This window comes from Acartia tonsa, chromosome 2 (genome assembly GCF_053477335.1).
Source record: "Acartia tonsa isolate MP-2025a chromosome 2, ASM5347733v1, whole genome shotgun sequence".
Taxonomy (NCBI): domain Eukaryota; kingdom Metazoa; phylum Arthropoda; class Copepoda; order Calanoida; family Acartiidae; genus Acartia; species Acartia tonsa.
Window position 1 is genome coordinate 32,942,382 of NC_137261.1, and position 21,817 is coordinate 32,964,198.

At 30.4% G+C, this 21,817-nt stretch overlaps 1 protein-coding gene and 1 long non-coding RNA gene across 3 annotated transcripts in view; one reads left to right on the forward strand and one right to left on the reverse strand.

Moving 5' to 3' along the window:
• The window catches only part of LOC145311436 (uncharacterized), a 40,222-nt gene that overhangs the window by 4,546 nt on the left and 13,859 nt on the right, over positions 1-21,817 (reverse strand). The window contains exons 8-18 of one of the 2 annotated variants that reach the window (XM_080150548.1): positions 18,153-18,232; positions 17,565-17,618; positions 16,961-17,052; positions 16,581-16,672; positions 9,839-9,921; positions 8,262-8,344; positions 6,703-6,792; positions 5,261-5,326; positions 4,665-4,750; positions 4,078-4,183; positions 1,412-1,451 (exon numbers count right to left, since the gene is read on the reverse strand). In XM_080150548.1, coding sequence (XP_080006674.1) covers positions 1,412-1,451; positions 4,078-4,183; positions 4,665-4,750; positions 5,261-5,326; positions 6,703-6,792; positions 8,262-8,344; positions 9,839-9,921; positions 16,581-16,672; positions 16,961-17,052; positions 17,565-17,618; positions 18,153-18,232 — 872 coding nt within the window. The remainder of the gene's footprint in view (positions 1-1,411; positions 1,452-4,077; positions 4,184-4,664; positions 4,751-5,260; positions 5,327-6,702; positions 6,793-8,261; positions 8,345-9,838; positions 9,922-16,580; positions 16,673-16,960; positions 17,053-17,564; positions 17,619-18,152; positions 18,233-21,817) is intronic. The other variant, XM_080150550.1, reaches the window with a different exon arrangement.
• LOC145312782 (uncharacterized) lies at positions 10,872-14,420 on the forward strand. Its single transcript, XR_013877118.1, has 3 exons — positions 10,872-10,971; positions 11,267-11,358; positions 14,215-14,420. It is a non-coding gene; the product is annotated as an uncharacterized LOC145312782 (long non-coding RNA).

The following is a 21,817-nucleotide window of genomic DNA, read 5'->3' on the forward strand; positions in this document are numbered from 1 at the left end:
GAACTCAGGAAGGTAGGTGACATTGTTTAGTCCAGAACTCAGGAAGGTAGGTGAAATTGGACTCTTTATTCAAAAAGTTTTAAATACTTTCTCTCGTTCGTTTGATTAATAACTTGGTAACCTTTATGTATCATGTTGTACAAATTTGTAGTATCAAAACTTTTTAACTAAATATCTTGCTTATCATTATTGGGGTATACATATGCATGTAAGTTTATTGTCCATTGTCTTATCCCTGAAGATTGCTGCCAGTATCATTACTTTAATAAAAAGTTTTTGCTGTTATTATAATAACAATGTGGCGTTAAATAAAAAAGTTTTTAAGGGTAGACGCAAATACCAGGCAAAATAAATACCTAAAGTATGTAGGGAAAAAGTAACCAATTACCATTTGTGTGTCAAAAAAATTCTTAAATGTTTTTTTTATATCGGTTATCAGTCTCTCGTTTCACGAGAAGGGATGGGAGTGGGAGAGGGGGGGGGATTACGCAACCTTGAAAATTACTAGGGAAGTGCAAAATATTTTTGTCAATAAATGTTGATGCAAGAATATTCTGCTGAGGGGATTGGGGCGAGGTGGGGGCGGGTTAGTATTCTTGTAAATGCAGGTATAAGCTAAAGAGGTGGGGAGGGGGATAACAGGAGTGTAGAATAGATGCACAAATATTTAATTCCTTTGATCCTCGTAATTAATTAAAAGGTTTTAAAAATCTTGGGAACAAGTCGGAATTACAAAGGAAAGTTTTCGACACTCTAAGCATTTGCATAAATATATATCAAATGTCTGTAGATAATGTATGTTTTTTTTTAATTGTTAAGTTGTTACTTTAGGTTATGCTATGATAGGTCTTATTGGGTACTTGGTAGCCTTGAAGGGGTAAATCAAAGGGAAATGACTAGCCCCTCATACTAAATTTTCTTCATCAAATATAAGTGGGGGGAGGGGTTGGTCAGTACTTAATAGGCAATTTGATGGAAAGTATCCAAAAACCGTTTTTACAATCTCTCAGGATATAAACTCGCTGTGCATGTTCGAGTCTTGGTTATTCTAGAGTATTTGTACAAAAGTAAGCCAGCCGCTTGGCCGCTGACTCTTATATATCCATGGAAAAAAAACCATCGTATTTTTTACTTGAGCTTTGAAAGTTATCCCTTCTACAAAAGAAATTTGTCTTTGGATTGCATTTGAAAACCTTTTACAATTTGGGGATTCAGAATATGGCTCCGTTTTTAATCAAATGATTATTTTTTTTATTTTAAGTTTAGAGAGCAGCTGATTATGCTGAAACGTCTATTTCTTTGCTGCTTTGAGGTGGATTATTATTGGCTGCCGAGCCCTGCTTGTCTCTTAGAAGTGGATTATTATTGGGTGTCGAGCCCAACTTGTATCCTAGACCAAAGAAGGTTTTACCTTTGTTTTCCAAAAGATTTTGCTGGTTCTGGATTGTATCCTAAAATATTTAAGAAGAATTACTATCTAAATCTAGTGTTGGTAAGTTTGGCGGTTGTTTCTGTAGTCATTTTTCTTTATGTCTTAAGTTTTTCATTAAATAATTTTACAAATAGTATTCAACAAAAAAAGGAAAGAAACCCACACATACAAACTAATATATTAAAAGAATCTCTGCTACTATTTAAAAATCATGTAACAGTAACAGTAACAAGCCGTTTTCACTCCACAGGGGGAGCATAGGCCGCTGACAATTTATTAGTGTTTCTGTAACAATGTGGCTTTTTATGGATATGGGATAGGGTTGTCAGCCCTAAGCCCAATGATTGCGGTGTAAAGCGTCCATTTGCCCATCAGACAACCAACCCTTTGATTGCACGACCCTTGTCTGAGAATTCCTTACTGTGCTTGGTAGGGAGTTGCGCCTGTTTTGGGGCCAAGGCATTCCCCCTACTCTAACTATTAATGTCGCGCATCTGACATAGCAGCAGTAGGAACCATTTTTATCGTCTTAAGTTATGACTCGGTGTCGGACCGATACTCGAACCTATCACCTTACCGATGAGGAGCGCTAGGTGTTGAAAATCATGTAATTTATAAAATATATGTACAATGTTCAGTAAATTTACTTATACTAACAAACAAAATAATTATATAGTATTCCTGCTGCAAGAATCTATCTATAAAATATGGATGTATGCTAACATAATGGATAAATCATTACTTGGATGTTACACCAGATGTTAATGTTCTCTAATAAAGTGAAACTCGCTAAAATAATGATACCCCCCATCTCCTCCCCTCCTACTGGATGAAAGAAATGGTCAATTAAGTAATTCTATGTTAGCAACCTACATTGACGACAATTTTTCCCTTGTCATTATATTCATGTATTTTCTATATCCATTACTAACATTATCTACACATAGAAAAAAATGGGTTTCCATTTATTCCAAACACGAAAAAGTATTCATAAGAAAACAAGTATTGCTGAACATAAAACATAAAATAGTAATACTAATCAGATTTAATTATCTATAATAAAATGATAAAATCGTTAGAAAAAGTGTAATTTATATACATAAATGCTGTCAAAATCTTTAAGAATTTTTCCATGAATAGTCACAGATTGTAGAAGCTTCACAAAGTGTCTAAAAAAACAGCCACGTAACGTCTTAAAAATAAGGGATTATCCATCTCTTTTTTGGGGGGTTTTCTTCCCCACTTCTCCTCTCATCTCTCATTTTTCTGAATTAATATTGCTGATTTTTTGAGACACTTTGTAAAGCTTTCAGATTGTAATGTTTAATTATTTTGAAACTTTAGATATGTTCTTCTTTCTCTTATAGTTAAGAGTTTCTATAATTTTTATTGTTTCAAACTATTTTTAAGGATAATTGTGCCTATCCCCAGCATTGTGAATAAAATCTTATGTCTTTAATCAGAAGGATAGAAAGAAAGAAGTTTGCATATATTCAGGTATAAACACATCAGTAAGAAGGTCTAAATTAATTCAATGCTAATTTTCTTACGTCCTTATTGTCCGTCCGAACATGTATAGTTTTCATGTCATATCATTATGTCGATAATAAGTCAGCTTTGACAAATTTTTATCAAAGCTATATCCTAATAATACAGTAACAGGATCTCTGCCTGTGTATCTTTGTGTACCCAAATATCTCGCTAACCGACAAATCGATATATTTCTCCTTTACAGTGTAACATCATATACTGGGAAGGTTTATAACTATTTTGGGGGAGAGTATCACCACTATCCAAAGATAAATCCCCCCTAGAAAAAAATTACCCCCCCCCCCCCCCGCCCAAAACAAACATCAAAATGAAGGGTGATCAACTATCTATCAGACCACACACAAAAATTCTTGCAGGGAAATATGAAATAATCAATGGGTATTCAAACGACAAACTTTAACATTTCTAGTTGTTCAACTATAAAACAACTTTCAACATGCATGACTATTATAACACAATTTACTATTGTTTTCGTAACATAAAGTGATTTTTTTCACATTATACATATATTACTCGGATACTTTTGTACATAATTTTTCTTGTTTATTTGCAGATACAGAGGATCTAAATTTCAGTTAGTTTACATATCTAAGTGAACAATGCAAAAATACATAAGGATTTTATTTTTTTTATTCCATATTTTTACATCACGTTCCCAAATATATTCTTACCACGAGAAAAAGAATGAATTAAGGTACATATTTTTCAATTTCATATCTTTTTTATCCGGTTTTTTAAATTCCGTCAGAAACCAAGAAAAGATTTACATCCCCAGTTTTATTTACTTTGATATCTATCTAACCTAGAATATAGGATCAGCTCCAAATGGATTTCCTATTCGAGCCCTAGTTTCCTAAAGTGTACAGCAGATAACCCAATTATTGCAGACCCTATTTTCAGCTACTCCGGAAATTTGTGAGAACAAAGCGATTTATACATTATACATTCAAAATTTTAATGTTTAAAATTTTAATATCTTTTTTGGAAGTTTGAAGCTTTTTTAGCTAGTAGCAAATTTCGAGATAGGACGCGGACGCTAGGTACACTTTCGGAAACTAAATTGGAGTTCATCGAATATAGAGTATAAAGTTTACCTTTTGAACCTGAATCTGACGTTCCAGCTCCCGGATTCTTTCCAATAAATCTGGATCTGTTGAAATATTTGGAGTGGACAGACTATATCCTCGTAGCAAGGGGCTCCTAAATTAAGGATATGTACATTGTATAATAAGACACTGGGTATCATTTAGAAGCTACATTTTCAAGTTTTAAATATATTCAGTAGTTTTATCAAGAAAAATTAAATTACTGAACAAGAATGAAAATATGCAATAAAATAAAAAATAACTTTTAAATAATCATAGAAGTATTTTGAAAATTAACAAGAGGTCGGCAGCCGAATTCAAGTTTTTGTAGATGCAGCTTGTGTTATTGCGCAGGTTGCTCACGGATTCTTTAGGCTGAATGGGACTGAATTAAAATATGATTACTGCGGCAGAGGATGATTAAGGCTATGTGGCTTAAAATAAACGATCCATCCTCCAAGCCGCTCCTCTTATTAAATCTTCATAGCACTATATTATAATGATAAACAAAAGAAAGTTTTGAATCAACGCATTATAAAAATCAACATATTAAGGGATTTATAGAGTAGCTGTGCAACAAACAAACAAATTCTTACTTGCTCCCCAGGCTTGAGTTTCTACCATCCTTGTCCAGTTCTGATATCTCCACTACCTGGCCGGACACTTCGTTCCACACAAATACCTAAATTTTAAATAAACTGTCATTAAATTTGTTATTGATGAATTTAAACAACAGAAAATATCATATTGACTTTCAATGAACCACTGGAAAGTGTCATGTGTGACGTCATAAAAATACGTCTAAAAGGGAGGGATGATAGGAGAAGTGGGAAAGGATAATAGATGTATTTCACACAAGACACTTTCGATCCAGTCCTTTACTTTCCATTCGCTGCTTTAAACTCCTATAAATTTACATATTCCGTAAAATAAAAATTGGTATGCTAATCTATAAATAAAATGATTCTATTTTTAGTTTATATTTAATATCTGTCAAAACCTTGCTGTGATTTTTATTTTTTTAGTGAACTAAAAATCAAGTTCATAGCCGGCGGCTAAACCTTTTTTTCGACCTGTCAAACTCGTGTTTAGTTAATAAATCAACGTAACAATGTATTTATAGTGACAATGGAATACAAATACTAGACAATAATACTAGAAACCACTATCCACTTTGTAACTAATTAGTTACCTTATTATCCAGATATAGTTTATCATATTCAATATGGCAGTATCTTTCAGGGTTCTTCTTTTTAACCTAAACAAAGGATGAAAGCATCAACCAACAACTAAATATCATTTCTTCTTTAGTTGTCTGTCTTGTGTGTCTGAGCAAGTAGTTTTTCAGTGTTTTTCAAACATTTGAATATGGAACCCAAAAGAGTAATCCAGCCTAAAATTGTATTTAATTGAATTTAAGTCTCATGTAAGAGTACAAACAATATATGCCTAGCAACTCTACAAAGTGTATCAAAAGATTTATACAAAGGCCAACAGTTAAAACTTTCTGTTGACATTTTTTTCAAAAAAAACTTTTTTATTTGTCAAGATAAAACTTTATTTCCCTATTCTTTTTTTCAGACTTCAAAATGCCTTTTATGGAACAGGGTGCGGTAGAGATCAAATTATTTTAATCTTTTGGGTCATTAAATCTTTAATTTTTCTGTTGTATTCAAATCAGCAAAACATAGCTTGCGTGTAATTTTTTATAAATCTAATAGGACAAAAAATACACTTCTATAGACACAAAATTTTTAATTTAATCTCTTTGTGGTCACGCTTTAAAAAATGGTCCACAAGAACCTGGATTTGTAAGAAGAATATGGAAGTTTTTTTGTTTGTATATGTTGTGATATGATTGGTGAGCAGTCTGTCTCATATCATTTTTATAGACAGTTCATATAGGTATAGCGGGGGCTAAATATCTTTGTTTACATTTTTTTATTTGTATAAAAGAGTTTTTTTTTAATCACGGTGGATTAAAATTAGCTATAAACCATACTTTAAAAACATGCATTGTAGTTCCACTTTAAATCACTTTTTTGCTCGTTTCTGTCTGTACAAAACATCTGTATATAATACTTCCTTATTATATAAATGCCAGTATATCAGGCCAAATTCTATAACATTTCTTACACTAGACTAGGAGTTAGACATTCCAAAGTTCAAATTCCTATTTATTTACATTTATTAACAAAAGAGGGACGACCTAATTATTAAGGATTTATCCATTCTAATTATTTCTTTTGTCTATTCTTGTTGTATATATCCTTTTCAAAACTTTTAATATTACTACTACACATAAGTCAAACAAAAACTCAAACACACACGCTCACACACACAAATACGTACCAGGAACTGATACCAACAACAAAGCAATATATCGCAATCGTTAAGAGGTGTAATCAATAAATAACACCTTCTAAGATTAGTAATATATTCTTTCTCGAGATTTCAATTTCCTTACTAGGGTCAATAAAGCCAGGTGAATATAATTTTCACAAATTAAAATATATCATGACTGATTTGAGTATTTTCACAAAGAACACAAATATTTCTATGTCTTTAGTAAGTACAACGAAAATTTTCATTAAATAACCTTTTAAACACTTTTGTGACAAAAAAATTTGATACCTGACGCATAAATTTGCGTAGCTCAACCCTGCTCTCTCGCGTCTTCTTTGAGAGGTCTTCTGTCACAGTGACAGAGGAACGTCGGAGAACCTAGAATTAGTTATAGTATATCTATAAAAGAATTATTATTTTCAGGTTTAATCATTATCTGCAAATTCTTGGTTTGTTGAATTATAGGTGAGGTAAAAAACAGGATCTGGTTTTAATTGAACACAGTAATAGTGTCTGACTGATTATGACGTAACAAAAAAAAATAGCCAATGAGAGGCCGTTATTGACCAATGGTAAAATATATAGTGGCCTCTCATTGGCTATTTTTTTTGTTACGTCATAATCAGTCAGACACTATTACTGTGTTCGTTTTAATTAAAACTAAAAAAAATTATACCTTTAGATGAAGGGGGAAAAGCAATGTAAATAAATTCTTTATTTCCCTAGTTTTCTAACAAAAAAAATAAATTGGAATAGAATGCATTGATTGAACAATTCCGGTATAAGTAAGATATTTGTAATGACGCTATTGTTTGGAGCGTAGTTATTTTATAATTTTTACATCCTAGTATCCCTATAATTAAAGAAAAAAAATTAATATTCCCCGAAATTATAATAAAAATTTCTAAAATAAACACAAGAGAAACATTGAAGTAATTGAAAAATTTTAACAATTTCATTTCAAAAGAATTTTTTGTATTTTCTTGTAATAAAAATAAATTGATGAATAAATTTTATTTTAAATTTTTTTGATCGTTTTAATAAAAAAAGAATATTTTTTCCTTGTTTGAATAAACCTAAATTTAAATTTAAAGAGAGGTTAACATTTTCTAAAAATAAGACATTCAGAGCTTTGAATTAATATTTCAAATAGATCTCGAGTTGTATTTCTTTTTACATTCTGTTTTAGTGAGTGGGATTTATGTTTTAATAACGTTGTAATTAGGTAAAAAAAGATATTCTCGAAATTTGTATTTTCAGAAAACTGCGAAACAATCGGTTTAGTCATTTACTAAATAGAATAATAACATACAGATAGACACACAAACATCCTGTTACTTAATCATAGTATTGAATTGAATGCTAAAGTAAGTCTGTGTCCCTTTTTTGTATAAAAAGTTTGTATTCAGAAGGGTAGACACGTCTAATAGACATTTCAATAGGATTTATTTAGATTCAAGTATTCATATTTGTACTACCTACTATTTATATTCTATTAGTAGGAAAGCTACTCAACAACTTATTTCTAATTCATGTAATTAACTACTCTACTTTATTATTAGCAAAAATATAATATAATATTCTGTTCACGTATGAAGCTACAAACTATATTACATAGTGTTGTAGCTACATTTTCCATCCACTTATCCTCCCCCTTTGGAATACCTCACCTAATTTAGGTTTTATTAGTATTAAAACTATTCAACAAAACATTTTGTCTTTCCGTGTGTCCATGATAAACAGACTTATATAAATAGACTTTTGTTCATATAATTCTAAAAATGCCAAAATGAAGAGGGGTTGAATAAATTTGTTCTCAATTTATTTAAAATTGTAATTTAACAAACCTTAGAATTTTTCAAGATATCTTCTCTGTCTCTGAAAGATTCAAATGTAACAAGTACGGGTCTCGTTCCTTGTACTTCAGGACCTGAAACAGTATTTAATTAAGTTTTATCCCAAAGTTATTTACATTTTTTTCTATTTTATATGGCTCATAAAATATATATGTATTTTTTTGAATATATAGATGAAACTAAAATAACTAACTATAGAATTAGAAAATGTAATACAAATATTATTACTACAGTATTTTATTCAACTTATTTGTGACAAACATTATACATAGAAAATAGTATAACAGGCGTACTGACGGACCAACTATCTTTATAGAAAAACTTTGCATTTAATAAAAGGTAAAGTAGATAGAATTAGAGCAAATATATTCATTTAAAATACTTGTAAACATGAAAGAACTAAATTATCAAGTTTATTAGATTATATCTCAACTTCTTTTATGCTGCAAATTTTTGCATATTAGGCATAATAATTTCATTTTTATGCATCAATTTCTACTGGGTTGGGGTTGAACCCCTCTTCAATTCTTGTTATTAAGAATGATAAAAACATCATATTTCATTTATCTTGTTAAATTTAAAAATATAGATAAGAAATGTTATTATTTCTATGTACAAGTAAAAAAAATCAACTTAAATCAAAAAAATGATTAAAACTTTAGGCAGTGAAATTGCTACTTTTTTGTTTGCACATTTAAAATTGTAAAACTTTTTATTTTACTCAACATTAAAGCAAAGTATTCTTAAATATTACAATGTCAAATATCAAAGTATACAAAAATGAAATTATATACATGTTTGCTAAACTTTAGTCAGATAATCTTTGATTATGCACCAGAATGAATGTGAATGAGATAAATAATTTTGCCAAAAAGCATATAAAAATAAGGTATACCATATTCATAAAAGTATAACATTAATACTAATTGGAAAAATATAATTTAATTCAAAATATTCTTTAAATTTAAAATAACGGATTTTTTAAGGTCATTTTTCTTGATAAGTAGATAGCCTACAAAAAAAAACGGTCCTAGGCCAGACAGACTTAATTTTAGTATTAGAGAATTGTCTTAATGTTTACTACGAAAGATATTTACTTTGTAGTCTTTAACTAATTTTGTTATCAATAATATTGCATTACAATTGAAAGATAATTTGTTTAATTTTGCACTTGTTAAATGGTGATAACAAGGGAAGGGGATATATAATCTTAAGATACCATTAACTAATTTTTCGTCCTAATAATAATTCGCAGACAACCAAACATTTGATTGTATTTTATTTGTTTAACAGATTTAACAATGTAAGGTAATTTTTTTTAGACAAATGTAATTCCTATACTATCTATTTACATCACGAGCCTGACATTACTAAAGTAAATACCATTTCATCTTTTTACCTGTTTACCATCATTGCATTTATAAGGTCAATCTATAATAATAATCTATAGCCATTTAATCTTTATTAAACTATTTAACTATCAAGTACTTTCAAATTACTTGCAAAATAGATAAATAGATACGGATAAATAGATAGATAGATAGACAGATAGATAGATAGATATGTACCTGTATGTATTCTATTACATTTTGCTACAGGAATATCTCTCCTCATGTTCATATGCAGCTTCACCAAGTTGATAATCTTCTGCCTAAAGAAAACAATAAAAAAATGAACTTTGTAAATTAGGTAATTGCTTATATTATTACTAGCGGCTTCTCCCCTAGCCTCTAGGGGCTTTGCCCCAAGAGATGATAAAAAAGTTAAGGTGAAATTCGTAAAAAAAAAAATAAGAAGGACCAAGGAAATCTCCTGCAAAAAAAAGGGTAAGGATATATCCTTAAAAAAAAAAAAAAAAATTGGGGGGGGGTGGTTTTTTAGTTTTCGGGGGGGGGGGGTGTCCCACCCCCCAGGAAAATAGCTTTAAACCATCACAGGACCAGTAGGTATAATCCCTGAAAAGTAGAGCCCAATCGGTTCAGCGGTTACTGAGATCTTAAGATCCAGACGGACAGACAGACAGACGGACAGACAGACATCGTTCCACTTTGTATTATACATAATTATTAGATATTTATAATGTATGGTACAGTGGCGTGTACAGTGACAAAGAAGGGGGGTAAAAAGGGAAGCCAGGCCTTTCGGATTTCCAATTTGGGGTAGCGTTTACCTCTACATCTTCTTGTAGATGAGACTAGACCAAATAAGATGTGCAGGTTTTCATGAAAGCATTGTATCAATGTTAATTTTTAGTGCACTGATCTAATTTTGATATGATCTAGATTCTAGAATGCTCCTTATCTAAAAATAAATTTTGCAAGGTTGCGTGAATTTTTATATTATATGCAATAAGATTTATATAGTCATTTTTCGTTTATAAAATGAAAATTCAACTCTATTATCCACAACCTTCCTCAATGGATAAAGACGCAGCTTGACATTAATTTAAAATTCTTAAAAATAATGATGTCCTAATTTTATCATATTTGATAAACAAATAAAAAAAAATCAAATATTATAAAAAAAAACTTATGATAAGATATCACAGTTAATAAAGATTTAAATGTATATAAAGCAATATTCTATCAATACTTAATCATAGTTGATTTGAAGTTTGAGAATGAAGTTGTATATTTTTGGATACATGTTGTTCTGTATTTGTGTATGCTTGTTAAAACCTTGTCATACTAAAAACGTTAAGGTGAGATCATTTTTAATATACTGGTTAAAATATCTTCCATTCGTATGTTCTTCTTTATATATCTTTATCTTCCTATCTTTTTTGTGACCACAAAACATTTTGTTGATTCACTTTGTCTGATAGTCAATCCATTTGTTGTGCTTTGCTACTTATTGATGTTGTCATCCTTGTTTTTTGCCAGTTTCTTATATAAGGTTAGGTTTGTTTTGGGTACTGGGTAGCCCCCAAGGGTAAGTCACTTTAAGGGAAAGCACCAAAATATTAATGAATGAAACAATTTTTTTTATTTATTTAGATCGGCAGGTCAGAGGAAATGAGATGTGCCGGCATAACCTGCGCTGACCACAGACACGCTTGCAGCAGAAATCAAATCACTTTTAGAAACAGGTATAAATAGATAGCAAGATAAAAAGACGTCTCTTGAATGGAAAGTAAGGATATATATCAGGGGCGTCCAAGCTTTTTTATTTGGGGGGGGGGGGGGGTAAAATTTTTGAAAATAAAAATTTTGGGGGGGTAATTTTATTTTATAGAGGCATTTTTTTTTATTTGGGGGGGGGGGTAAGAATTCAAAATTCAAAATTTTGAGGGTGAAATTCATTTGGGGGGGGGGGGGGGGGAGGGGTAATCACTAGGGCGGGTTCATATCGGAATTAGACAAAGCAACAGATAAAATTAACCTTAAAAACATTTCTGACCAAAAAAGAATTTTAAAAAATTGAGTTTTAGAACACGACCACTTAAAAATATAATTCGTTACTTATTAGTATGCAAAGACGACATTCAAAAAAAATTTTGAATCAGAACTATGCCTTCATGGTGTTCCCTGGAAAGGCCTTGAGGAGCTGAATCAGGAACTTTTGTCCGTTTCAAAATATCTCGTTCCTAGCCTTAGAAATCACTAAAAACCACAATTTTTTAAGGTTTATTGAGAATTGTCCAATTTGTAGAGGTTTTTTAGATTTTCTCAGGCTAGGAACGAGATTTTTTGAAACGGACAAAAGTTTCTGACTCAGCTCCTCAAGGCCATTCCAGGGAGCACCATGAAGCCATAGTTCTGATTCAATAAATTTTTGACTCCCATTTACAAATAGCTTTACAATTGAATGTCTGGTCGTCAGCGGTTTTAAGACTTAGGATAAATTTTAAATCATCCAGAGGTGTATTATATCTATATAAATTGAGTGCAGATCCCCGCTTTGGCCTCAGAAAAAAAATGTCCAAAATCGACCCACCCTAGTAATCACCCCTTTACCCCCCCCCCCCCTTGGACGTCTATGATATATTATACTAAGAGAAAGGGTTTAGGCTATTTTATTTTAAATTTACTTTTATTTATCCTATTATATAAAGTAGTAAGCGTTTTTTGTCTGTCCCGAGGGATCTCGCTAACCGCTGAACCGATATTGTTGTCCTTTACAGTGAAGCTTCTTATATGTCCTGGGAAGGTTTTAAACTATTTTTTGGAAGGGTGTCTTCACCCCCCATCCCCCAAAAAACTATTTTTTTTAAATTTTTGAAACACAAATTTAAATGGGATGAGGTCAACGTTCACCCCTTCTACCTAAAGTGCTCCTAGAGGCTTCTAGGGGCGTAGCCGCTAGTTACTGATAAAGTACAAAGTTTATAAGTCGGATGTCGTAGTAATTTTTAAAAAAATATGGAGGTGGGTATCCCAATCTCCCCTGCAACCATCACTGGACCAGTATATTACCTAATAAGCACAACCTTGTCAGTTTAGCGGTTAAAGAGATCTTAAACTCTAGGAAGACAGACGATGAAAGACATCCTACTACTTTTTATTTTAGATACATATAGAATAAATACTCTGAGGGATGAGCGTAAATACATATCACAAACAATTAAATGCAGCCGTACTAAACTTATTGTAGGAATACACACTAATACAATATGATATAACTTGATTAAAATCGATGGTTATCCATCACTATCCCTGTCCTCTGGTCTACTCAACACAATAATTGACGTTGATTAGAAAATGTGAGGTACGTACACTTGACAACCTCTTCAAACCACAGGAAATCTGTGAGTTGGAGAAAAAACACATAAAAAATTGCTTTTTTCAACATTCATTCATAAATAGATAATCATTTACTTATGTAAAAAGAAATAAGGGAATCAACAAAAAATAAATGAAATGATTATGAAATGTTTCAAACCTCATCTAGTAATGTCATTTTAATTCAGATCTATTTCTATAAAGCAGTTTAATAAACCACTTTTCCCTCTGTAAATAATGTGAATTGTATTGATAAATTTCAATATTTCAAACACGGATTGGATAAATATCAAAGAAAGACAAAAAGTGGAATAGAGCACTACCCCTTTTACTAATTGAAAGTGTTGTCATACTTTTTCTATCCAAAGACGGACAGACATTGTTCTACTTTTTATAAGACTGTGTAAAAGTTTTTGTTAATTCAATTCTTTAAATCTCTGATAACCTTATTTCAAATAAAAAGTTATTTTGTTTCAATCATTCCTTTCTTTTCAACGTTCTAAATATATTTGCAATATTTTGCCATCCGCTTCTGGTAGCGTAGCTATTCCATAACTAAAGTTTATTCTATTTGCTCGTCACTCAACAGACAAGATACATCAAACTCACACACACAAAAACAGATAATCACTTTTGGCTGTAAATAATTTATGGTCATTTAAACATTACAAAAATTATTCATAAATTTAAAAATCTAAGGTTTCTTTATAATTTCTTTTCAACTACATTAAATCTTTATTTTGCTTGCTTGTAATTGCTGTACTACTGCTGCACTAAATTAATCTTGTTTTTTTTTAGCAAAATATAGTATTTTGAAATTCCCTTTATATTTATTAAAATTCTAAATTGTCAAAATCACAATCAAAGTGCTTTTGTCTCCAATACTTTATTCCTTTTCTATATTTTTCTCTTTTTTATTTTTCATTCTTTGTATTTTGGTGCTAATACTAAATAACTAAAAATTAGTGTTCAACTTTTGTACTTTTCCATAAAAAAAATTACTACTATAAATTTAAATCTGAACTATAGTGCCATGTAAATTAATCTGCTATCAACCAATAATTCATTATTTCCATTTATCAATTCATCAATGTATCAATTTTATAAATGCTGCAAACTAATTCTCAATCAATCACAATGTCAATCCCTCATTAGCGCTAAATATATCAATCAATCAATAATTGTTTCTATCAATCAATTAATAACAATATTGATCAATTTAGATGTGAGCTAGAATGCCGCGGAGAATTATTGTCCCACTTTGGCCCCTGTTCTGGTGTTCATAACCCCACGGGATAACTAACTGCTATCCAGAATATTCTTCGTTAGAAATATGGCAACAGAAGGAAAAAGAAGAAAATATATGTTGGCAAAACAGTTTCTTTTAGTATTTTTTGTTGTTGATAATATAGTTATTTTTAAACTCAAACATTGTTAAGAAATTTATAGATAAAACCGTATAATCTAAGAAGTTTATCCACTTAGATTTCCGCTTAGAATTGAATGTAATATTTATAGTAATAAATTAAATTGATATTGAAATTTAGTATTTTATTCAGGGTTCGGAAGCCGCGCCTCAGCCGCGCATAAGCCTCAGTTTTAAACCTGCTTGTAAGCAGAAAAATAAATTTCAGAAAGAAGGATTGTCTGCAAAAGAGCAGTTTTATACATCCAGCTAAATTTTATAGTGATAAAATGACGATTTCAGTGAGGCTTACACGCGGCTTACGCGCGGCTTCCGATCCCTGATTTTATTACATAGGAACAATAGAACCTGCACTGTATTGTATCTTTTAAAGGAGGTGTGTCTTAATGAGAACTAGAATTCAACTTAGGGAACTAAACAGATAAAATCTTAGACTAGTAGTTAGGTATTTATTTCTAAAAAAAGATCAGTTAAAATTCATGGCTGCTTTATTAGAATTGAACCGTATTTCCCATATCCTTTTCTATTCCATTTACAAATAAGTTTTATTAAAAATTAAGTTAACTTTAAATTCATTTTGGCAAAATTTCAACATTGTAACATCTTAACATTTGCACATTAAAGTTTTAGTACATATTGTTCACTGGAGATTGAAACATTTTATGAAAAAGATAAATTACAAATGAAATCAACTTGTCCAAGATTTTAAAGTGAGGGGGGGGGGGATGGGAGTGGTGACAAAAAGGCTAAAATGGTTTTCTAAATAAGCCTTTTAATTCTATATTAATACAATAGCAAAAATAAATACATGTGAAATAGAATAAATATATTTTTTTTAAAATTAAGAAAAGAAGGTTCATAGCATTTTGCTGTGTATTAAAATCTTTGCCTAAGCGTTAATTAATTTTTGTATTACTTGTCCCTAAATATACATTATACATTGTAGTACATTTTATGTTTAATTAACATTAACGTCCATACTCTCAAGAACCCAGGGATACAGTAATAGGTTCAGTGAAGATAACTTTAAATCGTCAAAAAACTATATAAAATTTTTATTGCTTTCAAAAAAAAGGAAGCTTTCCAACCCCAAAGGTATATTTATTAAATATTAAAATTAAATCTGTTTTGTGATTATCAAGATCTTATGCGACGGATAATTAGACGGTCCGACAGACATCCTTCTACTTTTAATTTCAGATTAAATCTAAATTGTTGAATATGAAGGGGTTGTTGTTTTAATTTTATCTATCCTTTATTCCTGTCCAACCAGAACTTTTATTTAAACTAAGAATTCAACTTTCTTAATTAAGGAGGCATTATTTATCCGCAGCATCTCTTAAAGTATTGCTATATCTCATTACTAACAGCTAAGCCCCTAGAAGCCTCTTGGGGCAATTAAGGTGGGAGGTGGACCCCCTCTCTCCATTTTCAATTTACGTTTAAAAAAAAAAGGTAAACGATTTTTTATGGGAAGGTGGAGATACCCTCTCCAAAAAAGTTAAAAACTTTTAAAGTTTCACTGTAAAGGAGAACCATATCGGTTCGGCGGTTACCAAGATCCTTCGCTACAGACAAAAATATCTTTTACTACTTTAATAATAGGATTACTAATTCTATAATTTCAGATTTGGTAAAGTCAATAGTCTAATGTCTTGAATTGGAGTACTAATTTTGTAATTCTATATGCACTCCTATTGACAAAGTAAAGTATTGCTCGCATCAATGGATATTTTAATCCTTATTTTATATAGTTGTGTCTTAGTTTGTTGTATGATATGCCAAGGCATTTATTCTTTAGTTAAGAGTTATTTTCTGTTTCTTAATCTTCATATGTAGCTTAGCTGCACAGTCTTACTTTTCTATGCAGAAGGTTTGTTCTATAATATCATATTTTGATAAAGTTGTTTTAATAAACCTTCTTTAAAGCAAACACATCAAAATCCTTTTTAGACATTACAATTTAAAATAAATTTAATTTAATTAAAAAGGCTAAGTATATATTAAAATAAGTAAAGTAAATATTAAATACTAGCGGCTGTGTCCCTAGCATTTAGTGGCTCTGTATTTAAGGTAAATGGAGGGACAGAAAAATACCATATTCAAAGACCTAAATTAAATGACATTAAAGAAAATCTTCATGCAGACTTAGTTTCTTCCTACCTCAACTCTTCACTAGTTTCCCTTGGCTCTTGAGGAACTCCGTAGAAAATCAAATTATTTTTCTTCTTTTCTTCAAAGTCATACATTTTCTCCTGTAATACATTTTTTATTAAATATATAACGGCCAGGTTGAATCAAAAAGAGGTTTATTTTGAAGATTACAAAGATATAAAACCTTAATGAGAGAAGAATATTATTTTGATTCATTGATGTATTAAAATATCATTGATTGTAGACAATTTTGTAAGAAAACTTCAATAGTGTAGCAAGCTTTTAACATTTTATTCTCTCTTATTAATATGTCTTGGAGTCTTTGATTTAAGAGCCTAAAAGTGATGAATTATGTGATGAATTATTTTACAAAGTGGTATTAAATTAACCTGGACATCCTCCATTATCTGGTTGATTGTTTCCATTCTGTTGGAGATAGATTTCATTTCATTGAAGATACTTCGCACTTCATTCCTCAACTCTAAATAAACACAAAAGTTAATAATATTATGAAGATATTCAGAACAATATAGAAATAAAATACATAGCAGAGAAAATTCGCTGCAAAGCAATAGGAGTTAGAATTTTTAGCCTCTTTACACATGAACAGTTTTGTCCTGAAAAAGTGAAGTAATAGCATCAAACTGTAACAGATTAAACTAAAGTCTAAACTGTGTAAAAAAAAACATTATTATACTGAGAAATTACTATACATATAGTATAACAATACAAAAATGGAACACCTCTAATAGGAGAAGAAAAAAAATGGTATCATTCAAAATTTTGAAGTGCTTCAAAGAGGATTCTGTAAATGTCTTTCATGCTTAAAATTAGATAGTTACCTACAGATTTTTTTCCAAAACAAATTTATTGAAGACAGTTCTTTTAATTAAAGGATTCATTTGGAATAAAATAAATGACCCATCAACTAGAGTATATTAAGAATAAAGCATGCATATATGTAGTGTAAATTTATATAAAGAAATGAAATACCTTTATCCCTGTTAATGGATGAAATATTATTAGCTTCCATCTTTTCATCCAAGTCTGTAAAATGGAAAAACTAGTATTCCTTTGTCCCAGTCATATTAAAATTTTTAATTCTTTAAGAAATTGGAACAGGGTGGTAACAAAATTGGAACAGGGTGGTAACAAAATTGGAACAGGGTGGTAACAATATTGGAACAGGGTGGTAACAAAATTGGAACAGGGTGGTAACAAAATTGGCCTCCTGGAAGATTTTTTAATTTATCACATAAAAGGAATGTGATTCTTTAATGACTATTTCAATGTCATTGAATAATTAAAATATTACATTCAGATTCTTTATCTATTTGCATTAAAGTAGATTTGTTGACTGTTTATTAGTGCCTTTTTGGCATTGAAAATACATATTGATATAAATTGTTTTGTAATTTGAATCCAGAATCTTCAATCATACTTATCAGTCAATAATATCAAAATAAAACCAGGATAATCTTACACAAAGAAAATTGTTGTTTCAGAATTCCTTTTTTTCTTACGAATATTTTTAAGAACTATTTCACCATTTTGTATTACCACCCTGTTTTAATAAATTACCTTTGTCTCTATTCTTAGAGTCAATATCATTAGCTTCAATTTTATCATACAGATCTGTTCGTAGAGCATCAATTTGGGAACTAAAATAAAAAAAAACTTTATGTTCTTTTTGTAAAAGAAATAAAAAATGAATATAGTATATTAGTTATTAGTATACTGTGAAATAATTTAAAACATTAATAAAACAATACACATTAGTTAGAACAAATGTAATTAGGCAAGACAGTCTTGTATTTGTCACTTTGAGCATAATCTATTAACCATCTACGGCTTGGCACTTTAAAGATTTCTGGAGACCTGCAGGATCATAGCTTTAACCTGAAATTAACTTGAATTTCTATATTTCATATTGTGTTTTACTACTACGATATTATAGTATTTTGGTAACATAAATGCTTTGTTTATGTCAAAAAACTATTTTTGCTCTTTTCACCGGGATGATTCAGTTAATTAGCCCTCTATCCTCCACACTCAGAAAATTTAAGCAAAAAACAGAGAATAGTTAAAACTTTCAAAAATATTCTAAGCTGTGTTCTGTTAAATTCTTTTGTTTTTTGAATGTTGAATATTCTTTTAACACAGTGTTGTTTACATTACCATTATCAGCTTGAGCGAGCTCTGGTTAAAACGATTTTATTGTTAGTCGGTATAAATATGTTTTGATGAAAAAGTTGGCCTCATTTTTCCACCATTTCCTGTACCATGTATTTAGTATTGGTATACATTTATTTTATGCATTTTTGTGGTAAATTGTTGTTAAATCCATTGTTTTTGCCCTCTTCCCCATTACCACCTTGTTATGCCGATTGTTTTTTTTTTGTCTCGTATTTTGCTGCAATTGCTACAACTTCTTTATTTTTACTCAAGAATTGAAAAAAATACACTTTTTATGCGTTATGTTGTAATGTTATAATTTATTTTTCTAATAAATTTGTGAAATGTCTTTGAAAATCTTTGTAGCGCCCTCCGGGGTTCTATGCTCAAAATGCACTTTAATGGAAAACGCCTTTCTTTCATTTACAGTTGGTGTAGTTAGCTGGTTTACCAAATAATTTTTTTCTAAATACGCTAATCTGCCAGTAATATAATGATCATTACAATCCATGAAAACTATTATTAAATCCATGTTATTCATAGACATAATTATCCTTATTATTTTTTTTTGTATAAACACCAGTCTGGAGGCTGGTGACCCTTCAATTCCACACACTAACCAGCTATTTATATTCTAAATTTACATACATTAAAATCCATCTAATGACGAAATGAGCAAAAAATATAAACATCCAATTTCCATTTTTAGAAATGTAATAAATTATCCAATATCAGATAAGCCAACAATAATATATTTGTATTTGTAGATACTCAAAATAATCATGGAGGAAACGATGAAACATCTTGTCAGTGAGCTCAATTCTAGTCAGAAATGCAATCCTTCAAATTCATCATTGGACAGCACACAAATTGTTAAGGGGTCAAAATCAGGGATAAAGGGATAGCTAATGCCTTCGATGGTTGTCAAATAGGTTGTAAGATTAAATACTTTCACAAACATTATCATAATTAAAGACATTAAAAATGGTAGCCATTGCTTCTATTTTAGGAAGATGACGACAATACTTGAAAATGTGCAATTTCCAGACAAAGGTTAAGCCCTCAGAGGTTGTTAGCTGGGTGTCACTTGAACCAATAAACAGGATCTAAAATGCTTAATTTAAAAACCAAACGTTGTAGTGTTAGGGATAATTCCCTCACAGTTTAGATCTTAAAATGGCTTTTACTAGTTGTAGTCTTTATTCCGGAGTGGTACTACGAATAAATAAATTAGAAATGTCTGTTTACCTCGTCAACTACAGATGGGCGGAGATGCTGTCCATGACATTCAAACGCCATGGTCCAACAACCCACGATAACCAAGGGGATTCAAATGTCTCCTTTCTGTCCAAACACCCGGGCTATTGGGTTAAGTTTATTATGTTTTTAGAATGAACTATACCTTTAGTCCAAATATAAATGCTCTAACCTTATTTATTTGATTATATAACTAACCTAAAACAACAATCTTGTAATTTTATACAATTATTGGTTAAAACATTAAAAATAAAGTACTATAGATGTTCGAAATCAAATTTTAGTTTTGATGAAGAAAGAATACAAATAATTATGAACAAATACTTTACTTCTATATTTTTCAGAGTAAAGATTAAAAACGTTGATAAGTATTACAAGGAAAGGTTATGCTTTAATTGTTATCAACAAAGCAATTAATACAAAATTTTAAAGTAAACTTATTTTGATTACAAAAATTTGAGTACAAATTGTATATTTTAATTCATTAAACGCATTTTTTAAGTCTAAAGTACAATTATTCAAAATGTATAAATTGTTTTTTTTATAATAAAAGCCAAATGATGTATTTCACTTCTTAATTGTCTTTATTAATATCTACTAAGCCCCTAATGTCTCTGAATGGGATGGCTTGTCTATAATTTAATTTAATTTAATTCCTCTTGAAAATAATAATATATAATACAAAGTAGCTTGATGTCTGTCCGTCTGTCTGTCTGTCTGTCCGTCTGTCTGTCCGTCTGTCTGTCCGTCTGTCTGTCCGTCTGTCTGTCCGTCTGTCTGTCCGTCTGTCTGTCCGTCTGTCCGTCCCTTAAGATCTCGGTGGCACTGAACCGATCGGATTCTACTCTTCAGGGTATATACCTATTGGTCCAGTGGTGGTTTTAAGTTATTTTCTTGGGGGGTGGGACACCCCCAACCCCCCCAAAAATAAAAAAAATCACCCCAAATTTTTTTTTTTTTTTTTACAGAAGATTTCCTTGGTCCTTTTTTTGCAGAAGATTTCCCTGGTCCTTTTTTTTGCAGAAGATTTTCTTGGTCCTTTTTTGATAAAGATTTCCTTGGTCCTTTTACGAATTTCGCCTAATTTTTTTTTGATCACCTCATGGGGCAAAGCCCCTAGAGGCTAGGGGCGAAGCTGCTAGTGTTTTATAATATTTCAAAAAAATTGTGAATTATGGTATGTCAAGTTTGAAATAAATTTTCAATGTAAATATTATTATTTTTGGTTAAAACAAGGATGACAATATCCATAAAAGCGTAGTTGAGAAGTTACAAAATCATTTGGAAGCATACTCACTTCTTAACTGTAGATATAAATAATCGATTCATACAATGATACAAGCTATAGCTGAATAGAGAAAACATTAAAAAACGGGTGTTAAATCTAACAAAACTAATGCTAGATATAAACGGTCATTGGAGAACATAAAAACGTAAAGAGCTATTTTGCTCTGAATGAAATGACTAAAAATATAAAATCTCTAAAATTGTATTGTGTCAAAGCGTATATTTAGAATGATTAGACATTTCTTATGAATTACATCCCACACATACTGTTTCTGTTATACGAACATTATGTGATTATAACATACCAGGAATAAGGTATAACCAACAAGCAAATTAATTATTTAAACCTATTTCACCATAGTTGCTTAAAACCTGTTTTTTGGAAGGTACAATTCTTAGTACCAAAACATTGATATAATGGTAATCAATATATTAATACATGGATATTGCAACAGATTTTTATGTACTCTAATAAAATTATACTCGCAGCTAGCTAAAATGACAATACCCCTCATCCCCATCTACAT